This window comes from Neolamprologus multifasciatus, chromosome 8, assembly GCF_963576455.1.
Source record: "Neolamprologus multifasciatus chromosome 8, fNeoMul1.2, whole genome shotgun sequence".
NCBI classification, from domain to species: Eukaryota; Metazoa; Chordata; class Actinopteri; order Cichliformes; family Cichlidae; genus Neolamprologus; species Neolamprologus multifasciatus.
This window is the reverse complement of record NC_140446.1, coordinates 18,068,604-18,086,404: the sequence shown is the minus strand read 5'-3', so window position 1 is coordinate 18,086,404 and position 17,801 is coordinate 18,068,604. Positions and strand designations below refer to the sequence as shown.

Genomic DNA, 17,801 nt, shown 5'->3' with positions numbered 1-17,801 from the left:
TTTAACGAGTTGTTACAGCAGATGACTGCAGAAGAGCATCTCTGAATGTATAACATGTGAAACCTCTAAGCAGATGATCTACAGCAACAGAAGACCACACCAGGTCAACAGAAGATTGGAGAAATGTTGCCTGGTCTGATGAGTCTCGGGTTCTGTGGCAACATCCAGATGGTTGGGTCACAGTTTGGCATAAAGAAGATGGAAACATGGATCCAGATCTCAAACCCACACAGCACCTTTGGGATGTTGTGGAACAGGAGATTGCCATCATGGATGTGCAGTTGACAAATCTGCATGAAATGTGCGATGCGTTCATCTCAGTATGCACTAAAATATACCAGGAATGTTTCCAGCACCTTGTTGAATCTGTGCCATGAAGAATTAAGGCAGTTCTGAAGGCAAAATAGGTCTAATACAGTACTAGTAAGGTAAAGTAGTCCGTGAGTGTAGGTGCCTTCCTGAAGTTTATGGAAAAACATAATCTTAACAGTTCTCTGTTGAATTGATATGATATGCTTGCAGGATTTCTTCAGGATAATGATCTAACTCTTACAGAGGCTGGAGCAGCTGACTAGGAAATAATAGACTTCCTTCTTCTGTGTCTGTTTCTTGCTGGCTCACTGATTCACAACATGTTCAGTTTATATGAACCAAACAGGATGCACACTGTATCTGTATGTGCATCCCAGGGAGAACACACATAAAGATGAGGAGAACTCAACTCCAAGTACAAACACTCACAGGTGGAGGTGCGGTGAGGAGTTTTTTTGAGAGAGAGGTGAAGAAACAGCAAGGAATAACAGAAGAAAGATAGAGTGGCGAAATACAGAAAAACAGAGGGGGTAAAAGCGTGAAAGAAGGAGGAAAGAGAAAGAAAGAGGAATAACATAATGTGAAAGAAGTGGGTAGGAAGATAGGGCAAGGGGGTGATAGAAAGAGAAAAGGTAGACCGGCAATAAAGACAGATAGAAAGTGACGAGGTAATGGAGCGAGAGTAGAGAGGAGGTGGAGGAAGGATCTGGAAAAGGCTGGACACAGAGGAAGCTGCTGATGTCCAGGCTGAGCCACACAAACAGCATCCTTCTCCACCCTCCAGTCCCAGGAGCACTTCTTATTCCTGTGCCAGCTCCATAAGTCTTTCATCTTTTCTGTTTCTTTCATAAACACACACAGGTCTTATGTATTTGCCTGCTGAGGTACATGCACACAGTTTGACTCTATAGGGAGACAGAAACTGTGCAGCCGGTTGTAGCTCCAGCTTTCAGGTCTGCAAAGCCTCTACACTGCAGATTTAATATAACACATATTTTATCGAGAATGGGTTAGTCTTCATCAGCCCTCCTCTCAGTGTCAGCTGACTCTGAGAAGCGCTTTTATTCTTGTATTTGAAGTTGAACTAAACCAATTTGTGCAATAAGTGCAAAATGTTTCATGGTTTTGTTTTCTGGAAAAGAACTTGTGACCTCATCACTGTGACAGCGTTGATTTTTATGTATGAACTTTATGAAAAAGCAGTCATTCTTCTCTTCTCAGTTATTAGCTTTCTTTATTGTTCCCACAGTGGAAGTTCAGAAGGCTGTAGCAGTCATTTAAGAGCACGCTGGAGACATAATAGGTGGATATATTACCTCTTCCATATCATCACAGATGCAATTTTGAGATGCTCAAAGGTTTGGTCCCTTTTTGTTAACTGTAGATTTTGATGATTAATTTTCACATATGATATTTTTTAAAAAGGAAATGTATTCAAATGAATGTAGATTGTTAAAATTAAGGGTGTCTCCTCTGAAGTAGGCTAGTTAAGAAGTGAAAGAGACAGGAACCAACAATAGGAACTAGAATAGCACAAGAGGAGCTGAAGATGGTCAGATTTCCATTAGGAGCTTAAAGGGAGCAAGCGGAAGAAGAATGCACACCTTAGAAGACCGATTGCATGTATGCAGCTCGTAATTATGCTTATAGAAACTGTTTATACAGTTAGCTGGTCGTATTTAATTGTCTATTTAATCGGAAGTTCATATTGATGCGGTGTGAACTGGGTGAACTTAAGGGTATGCGCTGTATGGACATGAAGCTGGACTGGTCATACTCCCGGCTTCCGTCGAGTTCGCGTCAAAGCGCTTGACGTCAGCATAACAACAACCTGTCATGACAGCTCGTATGAGGGAAAAATTAATCGATTAAAGATTTGATCTTGAGTTACATAAAACTGGTTTCTCTTGGATGTGGGATTCCTGCTGAAAGGTAAGAGTTGAAAACCGTATAACCGCGAAACAAACCCTGTACGGGACAGAAGCTAAACTAAACCTCAGTGAGCTGTGTGGAAAATAAGCTAACGTAGCGTTAGCTGGTTTTTCTTTTCTGTGGTTAACAAATGTCGAGGCGACTCTTTCAGTCCCACAATTGTTACAGAACTCACCTACAAACTAGCTGCTGGTTATATCGAGTGAGTGAGCTTTACTGCCTTCAAACTAGCCAGCCACCCGGCATTAAGCGACAACATCGCTTACTGAGCTAGCTTAGCCATGCTAGCATAGCAGCGATCTCTTGTCTGCTGGTGACCAGAGTTAGCAGCATTGTCCGTGTGTGTGCTTGTGTAACGGCTGTATTTAAGTTTTAGTGCGTAAAACAATAGCGATATAGTTTGTTAATACTGTTCGTCTACAGCTTTCAGTGTAACACTGCGCTTAAATGCAATGCTAAGGACCGCGGCTGTGTGATGTTTGGTGATAGCCAGCTGTGCTGCTCATTGACTCACCTCTGATGTCCGTCACATGAATAGTTAACTCGCCGGCGGTGCAGCCACCTCGCTGTAGTTTTCAGCTGTGAGCGCAGTCAGCAAATTAAACGGATGCCTTTTGGGTGGCATCAACCCACTGCACCTAATTCGCTCAAGACGCGCATTGCAGGTGCATTGCAGTGAATGTTCACTGAAACTGTGTCTCTGTTCTTGTTGTTGTGTGTGTGTGTGACCCCAGGACGGACGGGGCATTCTTAAACCTGTCGTTTAGCCAGCCGAAGAGACGGGGAACAGGATAGGGAAGCAGGGCGAGGCGGGCCCCGCGGAGCCGGTGGAGAAGATGGCCGGCAGCCCGGAGAAGAGTTCCACCGCGCAGGAGCTGAAGGAGCAGGGAAACCGGCTGTTCCTCTGCCGCAAGTACCAGGAGGCTGCTACGTGTTACAGTAAAGCTATTGTGAGTAATTTCTGACACAAATGCTGCAGTGATGTCGTTGTTTTCTTCTTCTTTTATTAAAGCTAAGTGAAACGAAGTGGATGCAGATTCCCTCTGGATGAAAAATGAGGTTACAATGCCCTGAGGTTACAATGCACGTTTATTGTCCGCTGATTCTCTACAGAACCGTAATCCATCCGTGGCAGTATACTACACCAACCGAGCTCTCTGCTATGTGAAGCTGCAGCAGCATGACAAAGCCCTGGCAGATTGTAAGCATGCGCTGGAGCTGGACAGTCAATCAGTTAAGGCACACTTCTTCTTGGGTCAGTGTCACCTGGAGCTGGAGAACTACGATGAGGCCATCGGGAACCTACAGAAAGGTCAGAAAAAACTCCCTGGTGAAATTCATGGTGAAAATGCTGCTGGTGCATTGCACAAATTTACTCGTGCAGTTCCTCATTTATGTGAAAGTTAATTTGTTAAGATCAGTGAGGCCTCAGAGGGTTGGGAGCACTTCTCAGAGGCACAGCATATGTTTGCATGAGCTGTTGTCAGTGTAATGATATGTTAGAAGGAAAGAAAGCTGGAATTTTGTCTCCACTCAGTGTTATGGTTGCTTCTCTTGGATGAAGCTTCACTATATAAAATGATGTCTGAATGTACGGTTATGAGACTTTACAGAAAGTAATTCAGTGATAATTTAAACGCCAATCTAACGCTAACCATGATTTGTGACTACTAGTTTCGCTTAGTTTATTAAAAAACTGGAAGCCCGCCTATTACTCAGTCGTGAAAAATGGACCAAAGTAATTCCACAACTGAATGAGAAATAAATCACTTTTCAAAAGTGGAATAACTCACAGTATAGGAGAACCTTTCACCAGTTTAGCAAACTTGTTTTGGGATGTTCCTCCCTGCATGGAGAGCCTGTATCTTTGGCAAGTTTGGCTTGCAGATATTTCTGCAGGTCGAACTCTCTGCAGACTCCCTGAGCGCTTTATCGCAGTGCTTCGTGCAGCTGCTGACTTCCAAGTCAGCCCATGGCTTTGTTGTGGGCTGCAGCTGATCGATTAAGAAGAAAAGTACACAAAATATGTTAGATAAGTGCAGGTCATGGTTAGTCACTGTTAATGCAAACACTGATAGTGAATCTTAGGTGGCTACAGTTTAATCATGAACAAAAGAGAAACTCAGTTTGTTCTTTGGAGGAACTTTTTTTTTTAATATCAGCTTTTAGCAAACTGGCATTCTTTAATGGTTACACATGGCTAATTACATTATTATTACACATGGCTATTGCCAGTGCTATTTCCCATATGTATTTACATACCTGCTCTTTACAATAACATGATACCTCTGGCCTGTCTATAACATCAGTACGCTGATTAGTAATAGAGCTGCAAATCAGAGGGTTAGTGGGAACACTGCTGGATGTTTGTATTGTGGATTCAGAACTGTCGCACTCCTAATGAACATCTTTGAACCTACCTTGTGCAGATATTTGGAAAGCAGCATTTTAACTGCAAAGCCATGTTGCTGTAGCGGTGTTTTTCTTTTACAGCTTATAACCTGGCAAAAGAACAAAGGCTGAATTTCGGAGATGACATCCCCAGTGCTTTGCGCATTGCCAAGAAAAAACGCTGGAACAGTATTGAGGAGAAGCGCATCAACCAGGAGAACGAGTTACACGCCTATCTGACCAAACTTATACTGGCTGAGAAGGAAAGGTGAGACTTTGAAGCACCACATTCTAATGTTTATTTTGGTAATTTGGCATGTGGGTGTCATTTTGTCTTGCATGGATAAATTTAAATTAGCTCCTTATTTTTGCAGAGAACTAGAAGAATACAAAGAAAAACAAGATGACAATCAAAATGGAGGCGACGCTGCCAAGATCTCCTCAAAACATGTATGTTTTTTCATTTTGTTTACTCTTTGTAATTAGTGTCACCCTAATGAACAAATATTAAACTGGTGTGTTTTTTAAAATGAAATTGAATATTCATTCATATGTCCGGTTGTTCTGAAACCCTGACGTGGAAAGGACAAGTATCTAATGGATATGGATGAGCTCTTCTCTCAAGTGGACGAGAAAAGAAAAGTGAGTAAGATTTTTAACTAATGCTTCGTACTCGTACAACGCTGACAAATCCATGATTAGCCTACAGCTTGGCTAATACAGACAGATGCTAATAGTACACGCATACCTACATCACACTGAAAAATACACACATTTGTTTCTGTCTGCAGTCAGGCTACATGCTAACATAAGGCTTGTGATCTCTTTAAAAATCCACTTAGACTTCAGATAAACAGCTACTTTTTGTTTTCGACTGCTGCTGTTCCTATGGTAACGGTCACTGCTTGTGTGCCAAGGCTCTCGCTATAGATAGTTGTCGGCTGTGGCAATTGTCATGTAATTGAAACGACACCGGCGCGTCTGCCGAGTGTTTCTCTCCCGTCTGGCTCTGCTTAGATAAAAGTTGACTCAAAAAAGAGTTTCAACTTCAGTAGCTTTGGGTTTGTGGCACTTCTGTCGACATAATATATAATTGGTATAGAACAAAGCTGAAAAGGGTGAGAAAGGAAAACAGATTGCTGTGGCTATAATTTGTTACCATTTTATAGCAAGAAAAAATGAACAGTTTTAAGCTGTGACTCTAGACTCTGAGAGTTTACACCGTGGGCCACATAAACCCACTTTCATATTAAGTGGGCCCAACCATACGAACTCTCTCTCCATCAGTCTAAGAAGTTAAACTGAAAATTACAAAAAAAATCCCAGAAATTTCTATTGTAGAAAGTGAAAAAACTGGAACTTTTTTCTCATCTAATTGTTTATTTCTTACTCAGTTACTTTAGTGTAATATGAATAGCCATGTTGGAGGTATTTTTCAGTAGGAAATGTTATAAAACTTGTGATAATACAGTTAAAAGTTCAATATTTACATTTTCTGATGCCATCCAGTGGACCGGCTCAGAGTCTTTGCCGGGCCAATTCTGGCCCCCGGGGCTTGTGTTTGACACCCCTGATTTTAGGGGATCGAGCAAGGAACAAGATCTCTCAGTAGTAGGTCAGAGTGACGCTTTGTATTTTGTTTGTTCCCGTCAGAAGCGAGAGATTCCTGATTATCTTTGTGGGAAGATCAGTTTTGAGCTGATGAGGGAGCCCTGCATCACACCCAGTGGGATCACCTATGATCGCAAGGACATTGAAGAGCACCTACAGGTGAAATGATTGTTGCTTACAGTGCTGTGCAAAAGTCTTGAGCCCCGCTTCTTGACTTTTTTTTTTTTTTTAACGGTCTTAAGCAATAGTTCTTTAGGCTTCCTGAAGCTCTTTCAACTTCTTTCTATGGGCACCTGCTGCTTCTTCACTCATATGAACTCGTATTCATATGAATGCCTTTTTGTTTTGTTTAAGCAACATAAAGCATAAAAAAGCACCTAACTCAAAGGACGAACCAGTGCTGTGTCTACACATAACAGACAACTGAGCAAAAACACTATTTAAATTGTATCTTTAAGCTCTTTTTCACTAGCAGCCTGTCTCATAAACGCATCATTTGTTCCAATTCCTGTGGTTGAACCTATGAAACATGGTGAATGAATCCAAATTTTTCTGGTTCAGATTGTCATCAGTCGTCTTGACGACTACTTAAAGAAACGACAAAAGCTGAGACTGTGTTCAGACTGTGCTGAAAAATAAAGATGGTCATGCCAAATATTGAAGTTCGAGCTCCCTAGAATTGTACAAACTCTCTTTTGCCTTCTGTCCTGTATTTCAACGTATGCTGCACATTTATAATTAATGTATAATTAAAATAAGGGTAAAGGAGGACCTGTAATGTCCAGCAGCATGTTTTCATTCTGCCAGAGTAGCATTTCATAGCGCAGGTGTGCTGCTTTTTTTTCTTATTTTCATAAAATCATCCATTGATGCTAACACTGTGTCTTAACGTGTTCCCTGTGCAGCGAGTTGGTCATTTTGACCCAGTCACCAGGAGTCCCCTGACCCAGGATCAGCTGATCCCCAACCTGGCTATGAAGGAAGTGATAGACGCCTTTATCCAGGAGAACGGCTGGGTGGAGGACTACTGAGGAGAGAGCTCCCATTTCTCCTTCATGCCCCCAAACCCAACTCAAAGCCTGGATAACACAAGACTATAGAGAACAGATCACCCCTTGCCTGGATATGTGCTTTACACAAGCAGGAAAAGCCACACTAAGGACTACCAAACGGGAGCCACGTATCTTGGTCTGCCTCCTCTCCCTCCCATTTGCTCCTCCCTTATCTTCACCGTCTGAGGCATCCATGGCCTGCCTCTCCCTTTAAAACCCCCTTTCATTCTGCTCCTTCTAGTCTTTCTCTCTGACTTCCTCTCTGTCACGATGTTTCTGGTCTTTTCAAGCCTGACTCCTTTCTCTACTCAAATATGGGCCTCTCTCTCAGGTCCTCCCTCTTCTTCTCTCTTTCTCTGAGTGCCACAGTTGTCGGAAAGCATCACCATTGCACTCCAGTGTTTCACACAAACCATCAATTATTTTAAAAAAAGAAGAAGAAAAAAAAATCCACACTTTTGGTGGCCCAATTGATGAAAACATTGGCTTATTTGATGTTTACTCTAGTATTTTCTAGTCATGTTTTTTCATTAAGTAATTTAGCATTCATCCACTTCTTAATGTACATTTATCGAAGTGGTAACTAAAATGCCAAAAACCTGTCGCGAACGAGGGTTGTTTGTATGCAAGTTTTAAAATAATCGATAATCGGAAAGGGAAACGAGTCCCTTTCTCATATGGCCACCTCACCACAGTGTAAGTTTTTATTAGTTTGTTTAGTTTTATTCACATATCAGTCACACCCCATTACAGACAATTGAGATGAACTGAATGTATTCATTATATATTCCTTAGGTTTGGACTTAACCTTCAGTAATTCAAGATGCTTTTTTTTAAGTATCAGGACAATGTTAAGGTTTTCATGACGAGCCTTGAACTGAAAGGCCTTTAAACTGGAAGCAGAAAACAAAATGCTGTATTACAAAAAACCCCAATAAATAATGTGTTCTTTCTGCTGGATAATAATTTAAAACCTTTAAATGTTTGGATTGGACCGATTACATCAGCTGCTTTGAGGACTGGTCCGTGCTGTCTGTGTCTCGTGCTGTTTACCTGGTATGACAGTGGACGCTCGCATCAAGCATGAAGTGAATTTTGTTCTCCTTTGTATCAAAATGCAAAGATAAGCTGTGTTTCTGGGGTTTTTTGTTTTTCCACCTTCTCGCTGTTGATTTTTATGCACCTTCTCCTCACAGTTTCGAAGAAATCGGCTGCAGAAGCTTGCGGAAACCAATCGCCTGTGTGAACCTAACTTTAAAGTTTAAGAAAGTTAAAGTTCCCCAGTATCGTGGCCCCCCCGACCCGTTTCACAGAAATGCTGGAAGAGTTACAAAACCGTATCTCATCTGTACCTCAGTCTCTCTCTGTAAACCGCATTTTTAGTCGAGTGCTGTTAGTTTACAGGCTTTTTCAGCTGAATGTGTCTGTGTTGAATTAGGCCTGCTAGTGGATTGTATTGGGCTGCAGGTGGTGTACATAATTTGCTGGTGTATTTCAGGTTTTATTTCTTGACAAAATATTAATTTTTTTTTTGTCATGTTCTTTTTTTTTTTTCTTGAACTCTTAGAGCTTGAGAAACTGTATTAAATGTAGATATGTTGATAACATAAACACCTGATTCAGTTTTTGTTTGTCCCCATTAAACCGTGAACTATGAGGTCATTTGTTCTGGTGTTTCTGTTTATTTAAACAAACAAAAATTCATTAAAGAACACCACACAAAATTCCAGCTTTACAGCTCGTGATTTTAATCCTGCAATAAATGCTGATTTGGTGAATCTTATATTTGGTTTTTATTCTTTAAGGCATCACTGTGCGTTTGCCTCTGTAGTAGGCTGTAGTTTGATTCGATAGTGGTGGTTGTTTTTTTTTGTTTTGTTTTTTTTTTACATGAGAATGAAAGATGTTTAGATTTTCTTCCTGCTGCACTGCGCAATTTCCCTATTTTTGAATTTCAGTTAGCAGCTTTCAGTGTCTCTTTAAAATTGTGAAATCTGCATTAAAACCTACATAGTTTTAAAGCTGAGGCTGATAATTTATCCATTTTCTACTGCTTATCTTGGTCCAGGTCACATGGGTAAAGTATTTATTTAAAGTACTTTGTTGGTTACTTTTGGAAACTTGTGTGTGCTACTGAAAACGTTTTTAACTCAAGTCTACTCAGCCATTTACTTGTGGATTTTATGGTGCATAAAGGGACAAAGTGTCATACGCATTAACATCTATCTAGACCTGCTAATTATGTGCTGTTGACTTGTACTTCCAGCAGGTTTGTGCCACGCAAAGAGTGTACTGCCAGGAGGCTGAGGGGCAGTAACTAACATCCACTGTTCTGTCACAGTTCTTGAAAAATCTGTTTATCCATCTTTTTTCTTCCAGTCAAAGGGAAAACTATTCTAGCTGTCGTGTAAGAGGAGAGGTGGGGTGCATCCTGGAAAAAACTAAATTGCAGTGTTGCAACACACCGGCAACCTATCCAGGGGTGCCCAACTGCAACCCCGACCTGGTGAGGGAGGAAAGGAAGGAGTTACAAATTGTTATGAAAAATCAACAAATAACCAAGTATTTCACAGTCTAAAGCCCGTGTAACAACGAATGGACCACCAGCTGAAAACCTTTAAGGTTTGTCTGATGCAAGAGCTGCTGTAATTTTCATGCGTTCATGCTAGAGGCTCTGATGTAAACACTCCATGCTAGTTGATGGTGATGCAGACAGAAATAGATGAAACGATGTGAGCGTGGCTCAGTCACATGTACAGACGGTGTCACTCAGCCCTCACACACCAGGCCTATTGTCAGAGCATCATTGAAAGAGCTGACATCAGGGCCTGTGCAAGGAGGGAAGAGGACCAGGCACGGGTCACTGTTGAGTGGGAAAGAGTTGGCAGCAGAGAACATCAACAACACAACATTAAAATGGTAAGAAAAGCAGTTTTTCTCTGTAATTTTGCACATGCTTACATTTTTCTTTAATATAATTCAATAGTTCAGTAATTGATATCAGCCTGGAGCTGCTGTCAGATGCTTGTTCGTGTGTTGCAGAGCGTCAACGCTGTGAAGTTTGGTGAGGCTCTGCTGGGTGTTTTATTGCTTGTGACTTTCTCCTCATCCACACAAGGTATGGATTTAAAAACTACGTTTTATAGGCAAAAAAAAAGTCATTTTACCAAAGTTTGTGAACAAAACCCATCGCTAGAGATTGATCAAGCTATTTATTCCTTTTAATCATACCTAAATTTTCCATATACAAAGTCAGTTTTGAATAAAATAAATAAAGGTTTTTGGTAGTTTCTCATAAGCTTCCCAGCTCGTTTCTTATACTTCAAACTGAATGAATAAGTACAGGATTACTGATTTGCTGGAAAGCTTAGTGATGAGCTTTGGTGTGCAGGCCTTAACATAAGAAATGCTGTGAGTCCAGACAGTCACAAACTGGTTTTGTCTTTCCATACAACTGACTGCCAGATGTCCACAGACATATCTCGTTTCACGTTGCATGTTTATATTAATGTCTGTGCTCTAAAATTAAAGTGAGTTTTTTCTTCCTTCAAATCTCTAACAGTCAAACATTTTGTTTCAGTCGTTTTCAGCCTTTAATGATCAAATTTGTTTGAATCTGGTACGCCTGCTATCTTTTAAAAACTATTGCTCATTTAGTCCAGGTTTTAAAAAAAAAAGTTTTTTGAGGAACTCACTTGCCACTTTATTAGGTACATCCTGTTAGTTCCAGGTTGGACTCACTTTCATCCTTACTGCCTTAAGCTGAAAACGTTTTGGTCCTTACAGGCATGACAGCATCATGCTGCAGATCCATGATGCTAATCTTCAGTTCCACCACATCCCAAAGGCACACTTTTGGACTGAGATCTGACTGTATTTAGTGAAGTTGTGGTCATGTTCAAAAAACCAGTTGCAGATGATTTGCGCTTTGTGACATAGAGCGACATCTTGCTGGAAGCAGCCATCAGAAGACGCGTACACTGTGGACATAAAGGGATGGATTTAGTCAGGAACAGTACTTAGGTAGGCTGTGGCGTTTAAATGATGCTCAGTTGATACTAAGAGGCCCAAAATGTGCCAAGAAAATACGCCGTCTGCTTTAAGATTCAACATGTTGGTCATTAAGATGCTCTTCTGCATACCTTAGTTATGACAAGTGGTTATTTGACTCTCTTCTTATCAGCTCTAAGCTGTTTGGACATTCTGAACTGATGCCTGACAACAACAAGCATTGTCACCCAGAGAATCGCCGCTTGCTGCATATTCTCTCTCACTCTCACTCTCGGGCATAAAATCAGACCACTCTCTATAAACCCTGGAGATGGTTTTGTGGGAAAATCCCAGCAGCTCAGCAGTTTGTATAAACAAACACGTTCAAAGTCACCTAAGTCACCTTTCTTATCCTTTCCGATGCTCAGTTTGAAATTCACCATGACCATGTGCACATGCCTAAATGAAATGAGTTGCAACTTTGTGGTTGGTTGATGTATTTGCATTAAGAAGCAGGTAACAGGTGAACCTAATGAAGTGGCCGATGAGTGTATATGTTGCATTTATTTGAACTAATTCGCGGTTGTTTTAAAGCTTGAGAATCTGGTAGCCTTGTGTACTGATAGGCAATTTAAAAACAGCTTTAAAAAATTACTTTTATTATCTCACCTTCATTGGAACGATTAGAAAAGCTTTGCATGATCGTACCTGTTGTCATAAACTCACAGATTTATCGTCTTGTTAACCGCAGTGGGTCTGAGCGACAAAGTCCTGGTCTTCCCCTATGAGACGGACTTCAGCTACGTGGCCTTGATCCCGCAGAAGGAGATGGGGCTCAAGGCCTTCACTCTCTGCATGCGTGTGGCCACCGAGCTGCCGGAGGAGCGACAGATCATCTTGTTCGCCTACCGCACAGCCGACTACGATGAACTCAACGTGTGGCGCGAGAAGGACGGCCGCATCTCCTTTTACCTGAGCGGCGACGGCGTCTTCTTTCACCTGCCCCCACTCACCACCTTCCGCACCAGCCTCTGCCTCACCTGGGAGTCGCGCACCGGCCTCGCCGCCTTTTGGGTGGACGGGAAGCGTAGCACCTACCAGGTCTACAAACCCGGCCACACCATCCGTCCGAAGGGCACCGTCCTCCTGGGGCAAGATCCAGACAAACACCTGGGAGGCTTGGAGGCCACGCAGAGCTTTGTGGGGGAAATGACGGATCTGAATATGTGGGACTACGTGCTCTCCAGGAGCATGATCCAGGGCTGGCACTACGGACACAAAGTCCCCAAAGGGAATATCTTTGACTGGGCCACCATGGAGTACGAGGTAACCGGGAATGTGATGGTGGTGGATGATGACTGACTCAATTTGAAGTCCAGAGCAGAGACGGATGAGGCTTTGGAAGTCGGTGTGGGACTTGCGTGTCTTCTTTTCCTTCTTAGATTTAGTGTTTTATTTTGTGACCATTTAACTGTTCTGACGTGAAGTTCTTCACATTAACATTACATTAAAAACAAGGTAAATCTCAAACTCAAGAGTTGATGTTGCCAGATATGTCCATAAGGGGGCACTCTATGCCAGTTCACACCATTACAGCAAGCGGTCTAAAATTAAGCATCAGCTATATATCATCATTTTTTTTAAATTAATAAAATCCAGATTTATTTAAATGTGTCAATATTAGTTTTGTTTGCATATTTCAAAGAGAAGTGCCAAATGACTAAGACAACGCCTTACACCATAATGCTTTCAGCAGCTGTTAATAATATAGAATTTAAACTCAAAGCTGCAATGCAACTTCAAGTTAAGACAATTATTTACAAATAAAGATATGTATCTGCAGAATTAAACACGCTGTAAGAAAAACACATTTGTCAGTCTGTAACGTTGAGGTAAAACCGTGGAGGAGATACTGGAACAGCGAGCAGAGGCAGGTATTATTTCTGCAGGAGACCAAATGATTTAAAGCACACCGAGAGACAAATAGCAATCACTGTGTTTGAAATCCATTGCCGTTACCTTGCCTTTGGTTAGCGCGCTCACTCATGAATTTTCCATGTTTCAGCTGATGTAAGAGCGCTTTTGGGTCTGAAATAAAAGCCGTGTGCATAACTAATAATGTTTGTTATTAAAGAGAGTGCTCCATCTTTGAACTCTGGCAGCTTCCTCTTCATAATCGTCTGCTTCTTTTTCCACACAAATTAAAGAGTTTTTGCTCAGCTCATATATGGCGATATGGTTCAGCTCCTGATAGTAGGGCAAAAAAAAAATCACATTTTTATAGAAATGACATATGTGCCTCTCAAATCAGTGTGTTACCATTCTCCTGTACCCCCGGAGTAAAATCTCACTTTTAAGCTTAAGTGACAGCTTCTCATGTGGAGTTTAAAGTTGACATGGAAATTTACCGCACAGCGAACAAACCTAAGTGTTACTTGCAGAAATCGAGTCGTATGGAGTTGCTTCACTCACAAAGACGCCTCAGAATGAGCTCAGGGTTAGATCTCCTCCATCCAACTGTAACACAGTAACCCTGAGTTCCAGCGCGTGCTGGCCCTGCCTGCCTGCACTACCGCCGTGACCTCCTTGCAGAGACGGTGGAGAAGTTTCCAGCACTCAAGCCCATGCAGGCTTCCTTGAGGGTGGGAAAGTGCTGCGTTCTTGTGTGTGTGTGTGTGTGTGTGTGTGTGTGTGTGTGTTTATTCTGACCAAACCAGCCGTCGGCTCTCTCGCAGCAGCTAAATAAGGAGAAGGCAGGGCCAATGAGTTCTGACTGCGGGTCAGCAGCCAAATGTTCCACCTTCTTGGATGTTGCAATGCATCAATCGCAGTGCCCACTCACTGTGTGGTAACACCTTTGTAGACCATCTGCCCATGCCTGGCTTCTTAGCCCTCTGGTACGTACACACACACACACACACACACACACACACACACACACACACACACACACACACACACACACACATAAAAAGAGCCTGATTTTTCCTTCTTTTTGCATCTCTACCCACGAGGGATACTTCTTCTTTTATAGATACTTATAAATTTCTACCAATATAGTTTATATTGATAGAAATTCCAGTTTCAAAACTTATAAGATGTTACATAGTGGCAGTGATATGACCCCTAACAAAGACAGACAAACACGTCTTCAGCTAGTAAATGTTCATTTCTCCTAATTTATCTCCAATTCAGTACATTTGTTTGCTTTGCAGATGCGACGACACGTAGGGACCACACCCTCGCATTTCTGCAGCAAAGGAGGACTTGACATGAGGACAAAATCAGTGGCCTCCCCACAGAGAGGATAATTATTCCCTGTGTCCCCATGCGTTGCATGTATAATCCAACTGTACAAACAGTTGAGGGGCCCCTCGTCCCGCTTGCGGACGGTGCTGCCAGCTCGGGCCCACGAGATCTGCATATTGGCCCACGGTGCTGGGGAAGCTGTCGGAGGCGAGGCAGTGCCACTGAGCGCATGTTTGTGCGCACGGAGCTGGTGAAGATGTTTTCCACGCGAGAGGAGATAGACAGCAAGAGGGAGCCCCGTGCGAGCCGGCGAGGGGGAGACAGAAGGAGGGCCGTTCTGGCTTCCTTCAAGCAACTCCAAATAGATTTCCAGGCAAAACATATCTGCATACGCAAGACAGTGCTACGAGCTATCCGAGTGAGCCATGGCATGTGTGCACTGAACAGATGGGTAATTTTTTTAGAGCTTTCTTGCAGAAATTTCAGCCCATTAAATTGAGGATCTTGGGCATTATTCAGCCTGCTTTTTTTTCCTCTTCCTTTTCATAAGGCGCAGAAAGAATTATCCCGCTTTGTTTGACAGATTTAGTGCATGACGTATGAATCAAAAATATGAGATGAAATCTACAGATTCTCAACAAAAGCTTGGGAATTCATTCACTGACAAAAGCATATGACATATATAAAAGTGTAGCAGAGGGCGGAGAAGACTGTCACTTCTGCAAAGACGTCTGTCACTACAAACTTTACAAAACTGAAAAAAAAGCTTGGGAAAAAAGTGCACTTGGTCACAATAAACCAAATAAGCATGTGCACAACCGGGTTTTTATACAATCGTATGATTTCAAATCTATGACCAAAATCCTGATGTGGGGGCTGAAGATGTGACCTGATTGTCAGGTCGCTCTTTCTTTCTCTCTCCCTCTCTCTCTTAGAGGTTGTGATCTGCCAGAATGGGCGTTAAGTCCTCACCCTCTGGGCTGTATGAAAAATTCACCAGGCCTTCCCATTAGAGTCAGTCTGAATCAGGGAGCAGGCGTTACAGCGGCCACTCGCATGACACTTTTATCACTCGGCATTTAGAGACGCAGATGTTACGTTTATAAAAACACAAAACCACAGCAGAGGCGTTTCTTCAGTTGAGCCGAGCGTCTTCTGTGTGATCAGCGGTGGAGTGATGCATTAGAGTCCCGGTGCAGGATTTTCACACTGATGGTGCGAGACCTGACCTTTTCCAGGAGTGAGTGTGTGAGAGCAGTTGGCTGTGTCCACTGTGATACCTCCAGGCGGGACACCTAACACCGTACTGTCTACCTCTGAGTGCACCTCGTGTCCTATGTCGCTGTGCTTAAGGTGGAGGTGGGGGTGAATAGGGGTGGGGGCGTACCTGACAATAGCCCTATAATAAATAATATGTTCCGGCACTGTTTCAGAGGGGTCTGTCCCCTGCAAAGGCCACAAGTATCAGTGTCACTGCGTTACATTTAGGGGTAAACCTTTTAGAATTAAAGGGAAATTGCACTAAATTTAAATGTAAAGTCTGTTTTACACACTAATGGGGACTAGAGTATGTGATATATTCTGGAGGTTTTTTTTTAAGTCTTTCTTCTATAAACAAAAATTAACTGTCAAATGCAGAAAAAGAAGAACATTCATGCTCATTATAGTTTGAATAAATACACAGTTTTGATCTGAAAGAGGCTCAGATCAGCTGCTCCTCTGGGCTCAGCTTACCTTTGTGTTATCTGTATTATGTGACGCATTTGGGAATCTTTGGAGGGTCACTCATAGCCAGAGATGGGCAGTAACGCGTTACTTGTAACTGTAATCCGATTACTTTTTTCAAGTAACGAGTAAAGTAAGGGATTACTATTGCAAAAACGCTAATAAGATTACCGTTACTTTCCCGTAGGAACGCTACGTTACTGCGTTACTAAAACCGTGATTTTTTTGCGAGAACGTCTCATGACAGTGACGTAAGTGAGTGCAACGTTCGTGACAACAGCTGTGTGCAGATCAACAATGGATAATATATCGAGTGCGGAAGAGAGTATGAGCGTGCAGCGTTTAAAGCGTGGAAGTACTGACCTTACTTTAAGTTTGATTCCATAAAAAGTGACAAAAACATTAGCGTCCATTAGCATTGTGCATGGGACGAAAACTTATTTTTACAGCGAAAAAAACCCCCCTAAAGCACCGAGTGCGCAACGACATAATGTGAAATTCACAGAGAAACTCGCGGATTCTTCAACTGACCGCTGAGGCACACCTGCACCAGGGTAAACCTCCGCCTACCCTACTCCTGCTTTACAGGTTAAAATAGAGCAAAAGGACCGCTGAGTCTTTGATTTTATTTATTTTCTGCTGTGTTTTACTTGCATCTATTTGAAAGAGTGAGTGTAAACACACAAAAAAAATTATTTTATGTGCTGGAATGTGCAGAAAATAGGTTTAAATATTAAACAAATTTCTTCCAGTCAGAGAATGTTGCATATAATTAAATTTTTGCTTGATGCATAAAGTTAAAAGATTAAAACTAATAAAACAAGTTTTAAAAAGAGACGTTTCCATTTGATTACATTTTGTATGATGGATTATGTAGAAAAAGTAGAATTGGGCTGAAAGATCTATCGCTTTATCACCTATTCAGGTTGTAAATCGTGTTTTTAAAAAGTAACTAAGTAATTAATTACTTTTGAAAATAAGTAATCAGTAAAGTAACGGGATTTCTTTTTTGGGGAAGTAATCAGTAATTAGTTACTGATTACTTTTTCAAGTAACTTGACCAACACTGCTCATAGCCACAGCTTATGTATTTGAACATTAGCCGGTTGTTAAATATGCTTTTATTAGAAGCCAATTCAGTGAAGTCCCCCTTAAATTCTGTTTAAAAAACTATTTATTGGATTTATTTCAAAAATAGCCAAATATTCACTGATTTCAGTTTCTGAAATGTGAAAATTTGTCTACCTGTATTAAATTCATATGAGAGCAGCACAGTTATCAGTCATGTGACAGGGATATTACTGTTCTCAATGCCACTAAATAGCCCACTGTATCAATATATTTAACAAAACCAGCAATATTCGGCCAGACATTTAAAGCATTCCCCTGCATCCGTCCACCACAACATATTTAACTGTTCCTGTCTGCTCCACCCCAAAGGAAAGCAGCATCAGAGGAGGAGAGGAGCTCAAGAGGACCGCGAGAGGCTCTGCGGTTGAATGCGTTGCGGCTTTTAGCTGTGAATTCCCCTCCGTCGCC

At 41.9% G+C, this 17,801-nt stretch overlaps 2 protein-coding genes across 2 annotated transcripts; both read left to right on the top strand.

Annotated features, from left to right (window-relative positions):
* Positions 1-2,091: 2,091 nt before the first annotated feature.
* stub1 (STIP1 homology and U-Box containing protein 1) lies at positions 2,092-7,710 on the top strand. Its single transcript, XM_085170751.1, has 8 exons — positions 2,092-2,244; positions 2,979-3,194; positions 3,358-3,556; positions 4,738-4,903; positions 5,010-5,085; positions 5,221-5,277; positions 6,289-6,405; positions 7,152-7,710. Exons 2-8 carry the CDS (start codon positions 3,081-3,083, stop codon positions 7,275-7,277), a joined length of 855 nt encoding a protein of 284 aa, XP_085026877.1. The 5' UTR covers positions 2,092-2,244; positions 2,979-3,080; the 3' UTR covers positions 7,278-7,710.
* Positions 7,711-9,858: 2,148 nt separating this feature from the next.
* On the top strand, positions 9,859-13,441 carry LOC146512876 (C-reactive protein-like). Its single transcript, XM_085170752.1, has 3 exons — positions 9,859-10,217; positions 10,341-10,416; positions 12,040-13,441. Exons 1-3 carry the CDS (start codon positions 10,050-10,052, stop codon positions 12,648-12,650), a joined length of 855 nt encoding a protein of 284 aa, XP_085026878.1. The 5' UTR covers positions 9,859-10,049; the 3' UTR covers positions 12,651-13,441.
* The last annotated feature ends 4,360 nt before the right edge of the window (positions 13,442-17,801 follow it).

Excerpts from the sequence above, each read along its gene's own strand:
- stub1 (XM_085170751.1), top strand. The coding sequence starts at position 3,081 with ATGGCCGGCAGCCCGGAGAAGAGTTCCACCGCGCAGGAGCTGAAGGAG. Across the intron at positions 3,557-4,737 it reads CATCGGGAACCTACAGAAAG|CTTATAACCTGGCAAAAGAA; the intron begins GTCAGAAAAAAC and ends TTTCTTTTACAG. Across the intron at positions 5,278-6,288 it reads AAGTGGACGAGAAAAGAAAA|AAGCGAGAGATTCCTGATTA; the intron begins GTGAGTAAGATT and ends TGTTCCCGTCAG.
- LOC146512876 (XM_085170752.1), top strand. The coding sequence starts at position 10,050 with ATGTACAGACGGTGTCACTCAGCCCTCACACACCAGGCCTATTGTCAG. Across the intron at positions 10,218-10,340 it reads AACAACACAACATTAAAATG|AGCGTCAACGCTGTGAAGTT; the intron begins GTAAGAAAAGCA and ends CGTGTGTTGCAG. Across the intron at positions 10,417-12,039 it reads TTTCTCCTCATCCACACAAG|TGGGTCTGAGCGACAAAGTC; the intron begins GTATGGATTTAA and ends TGTTAACCGCAG.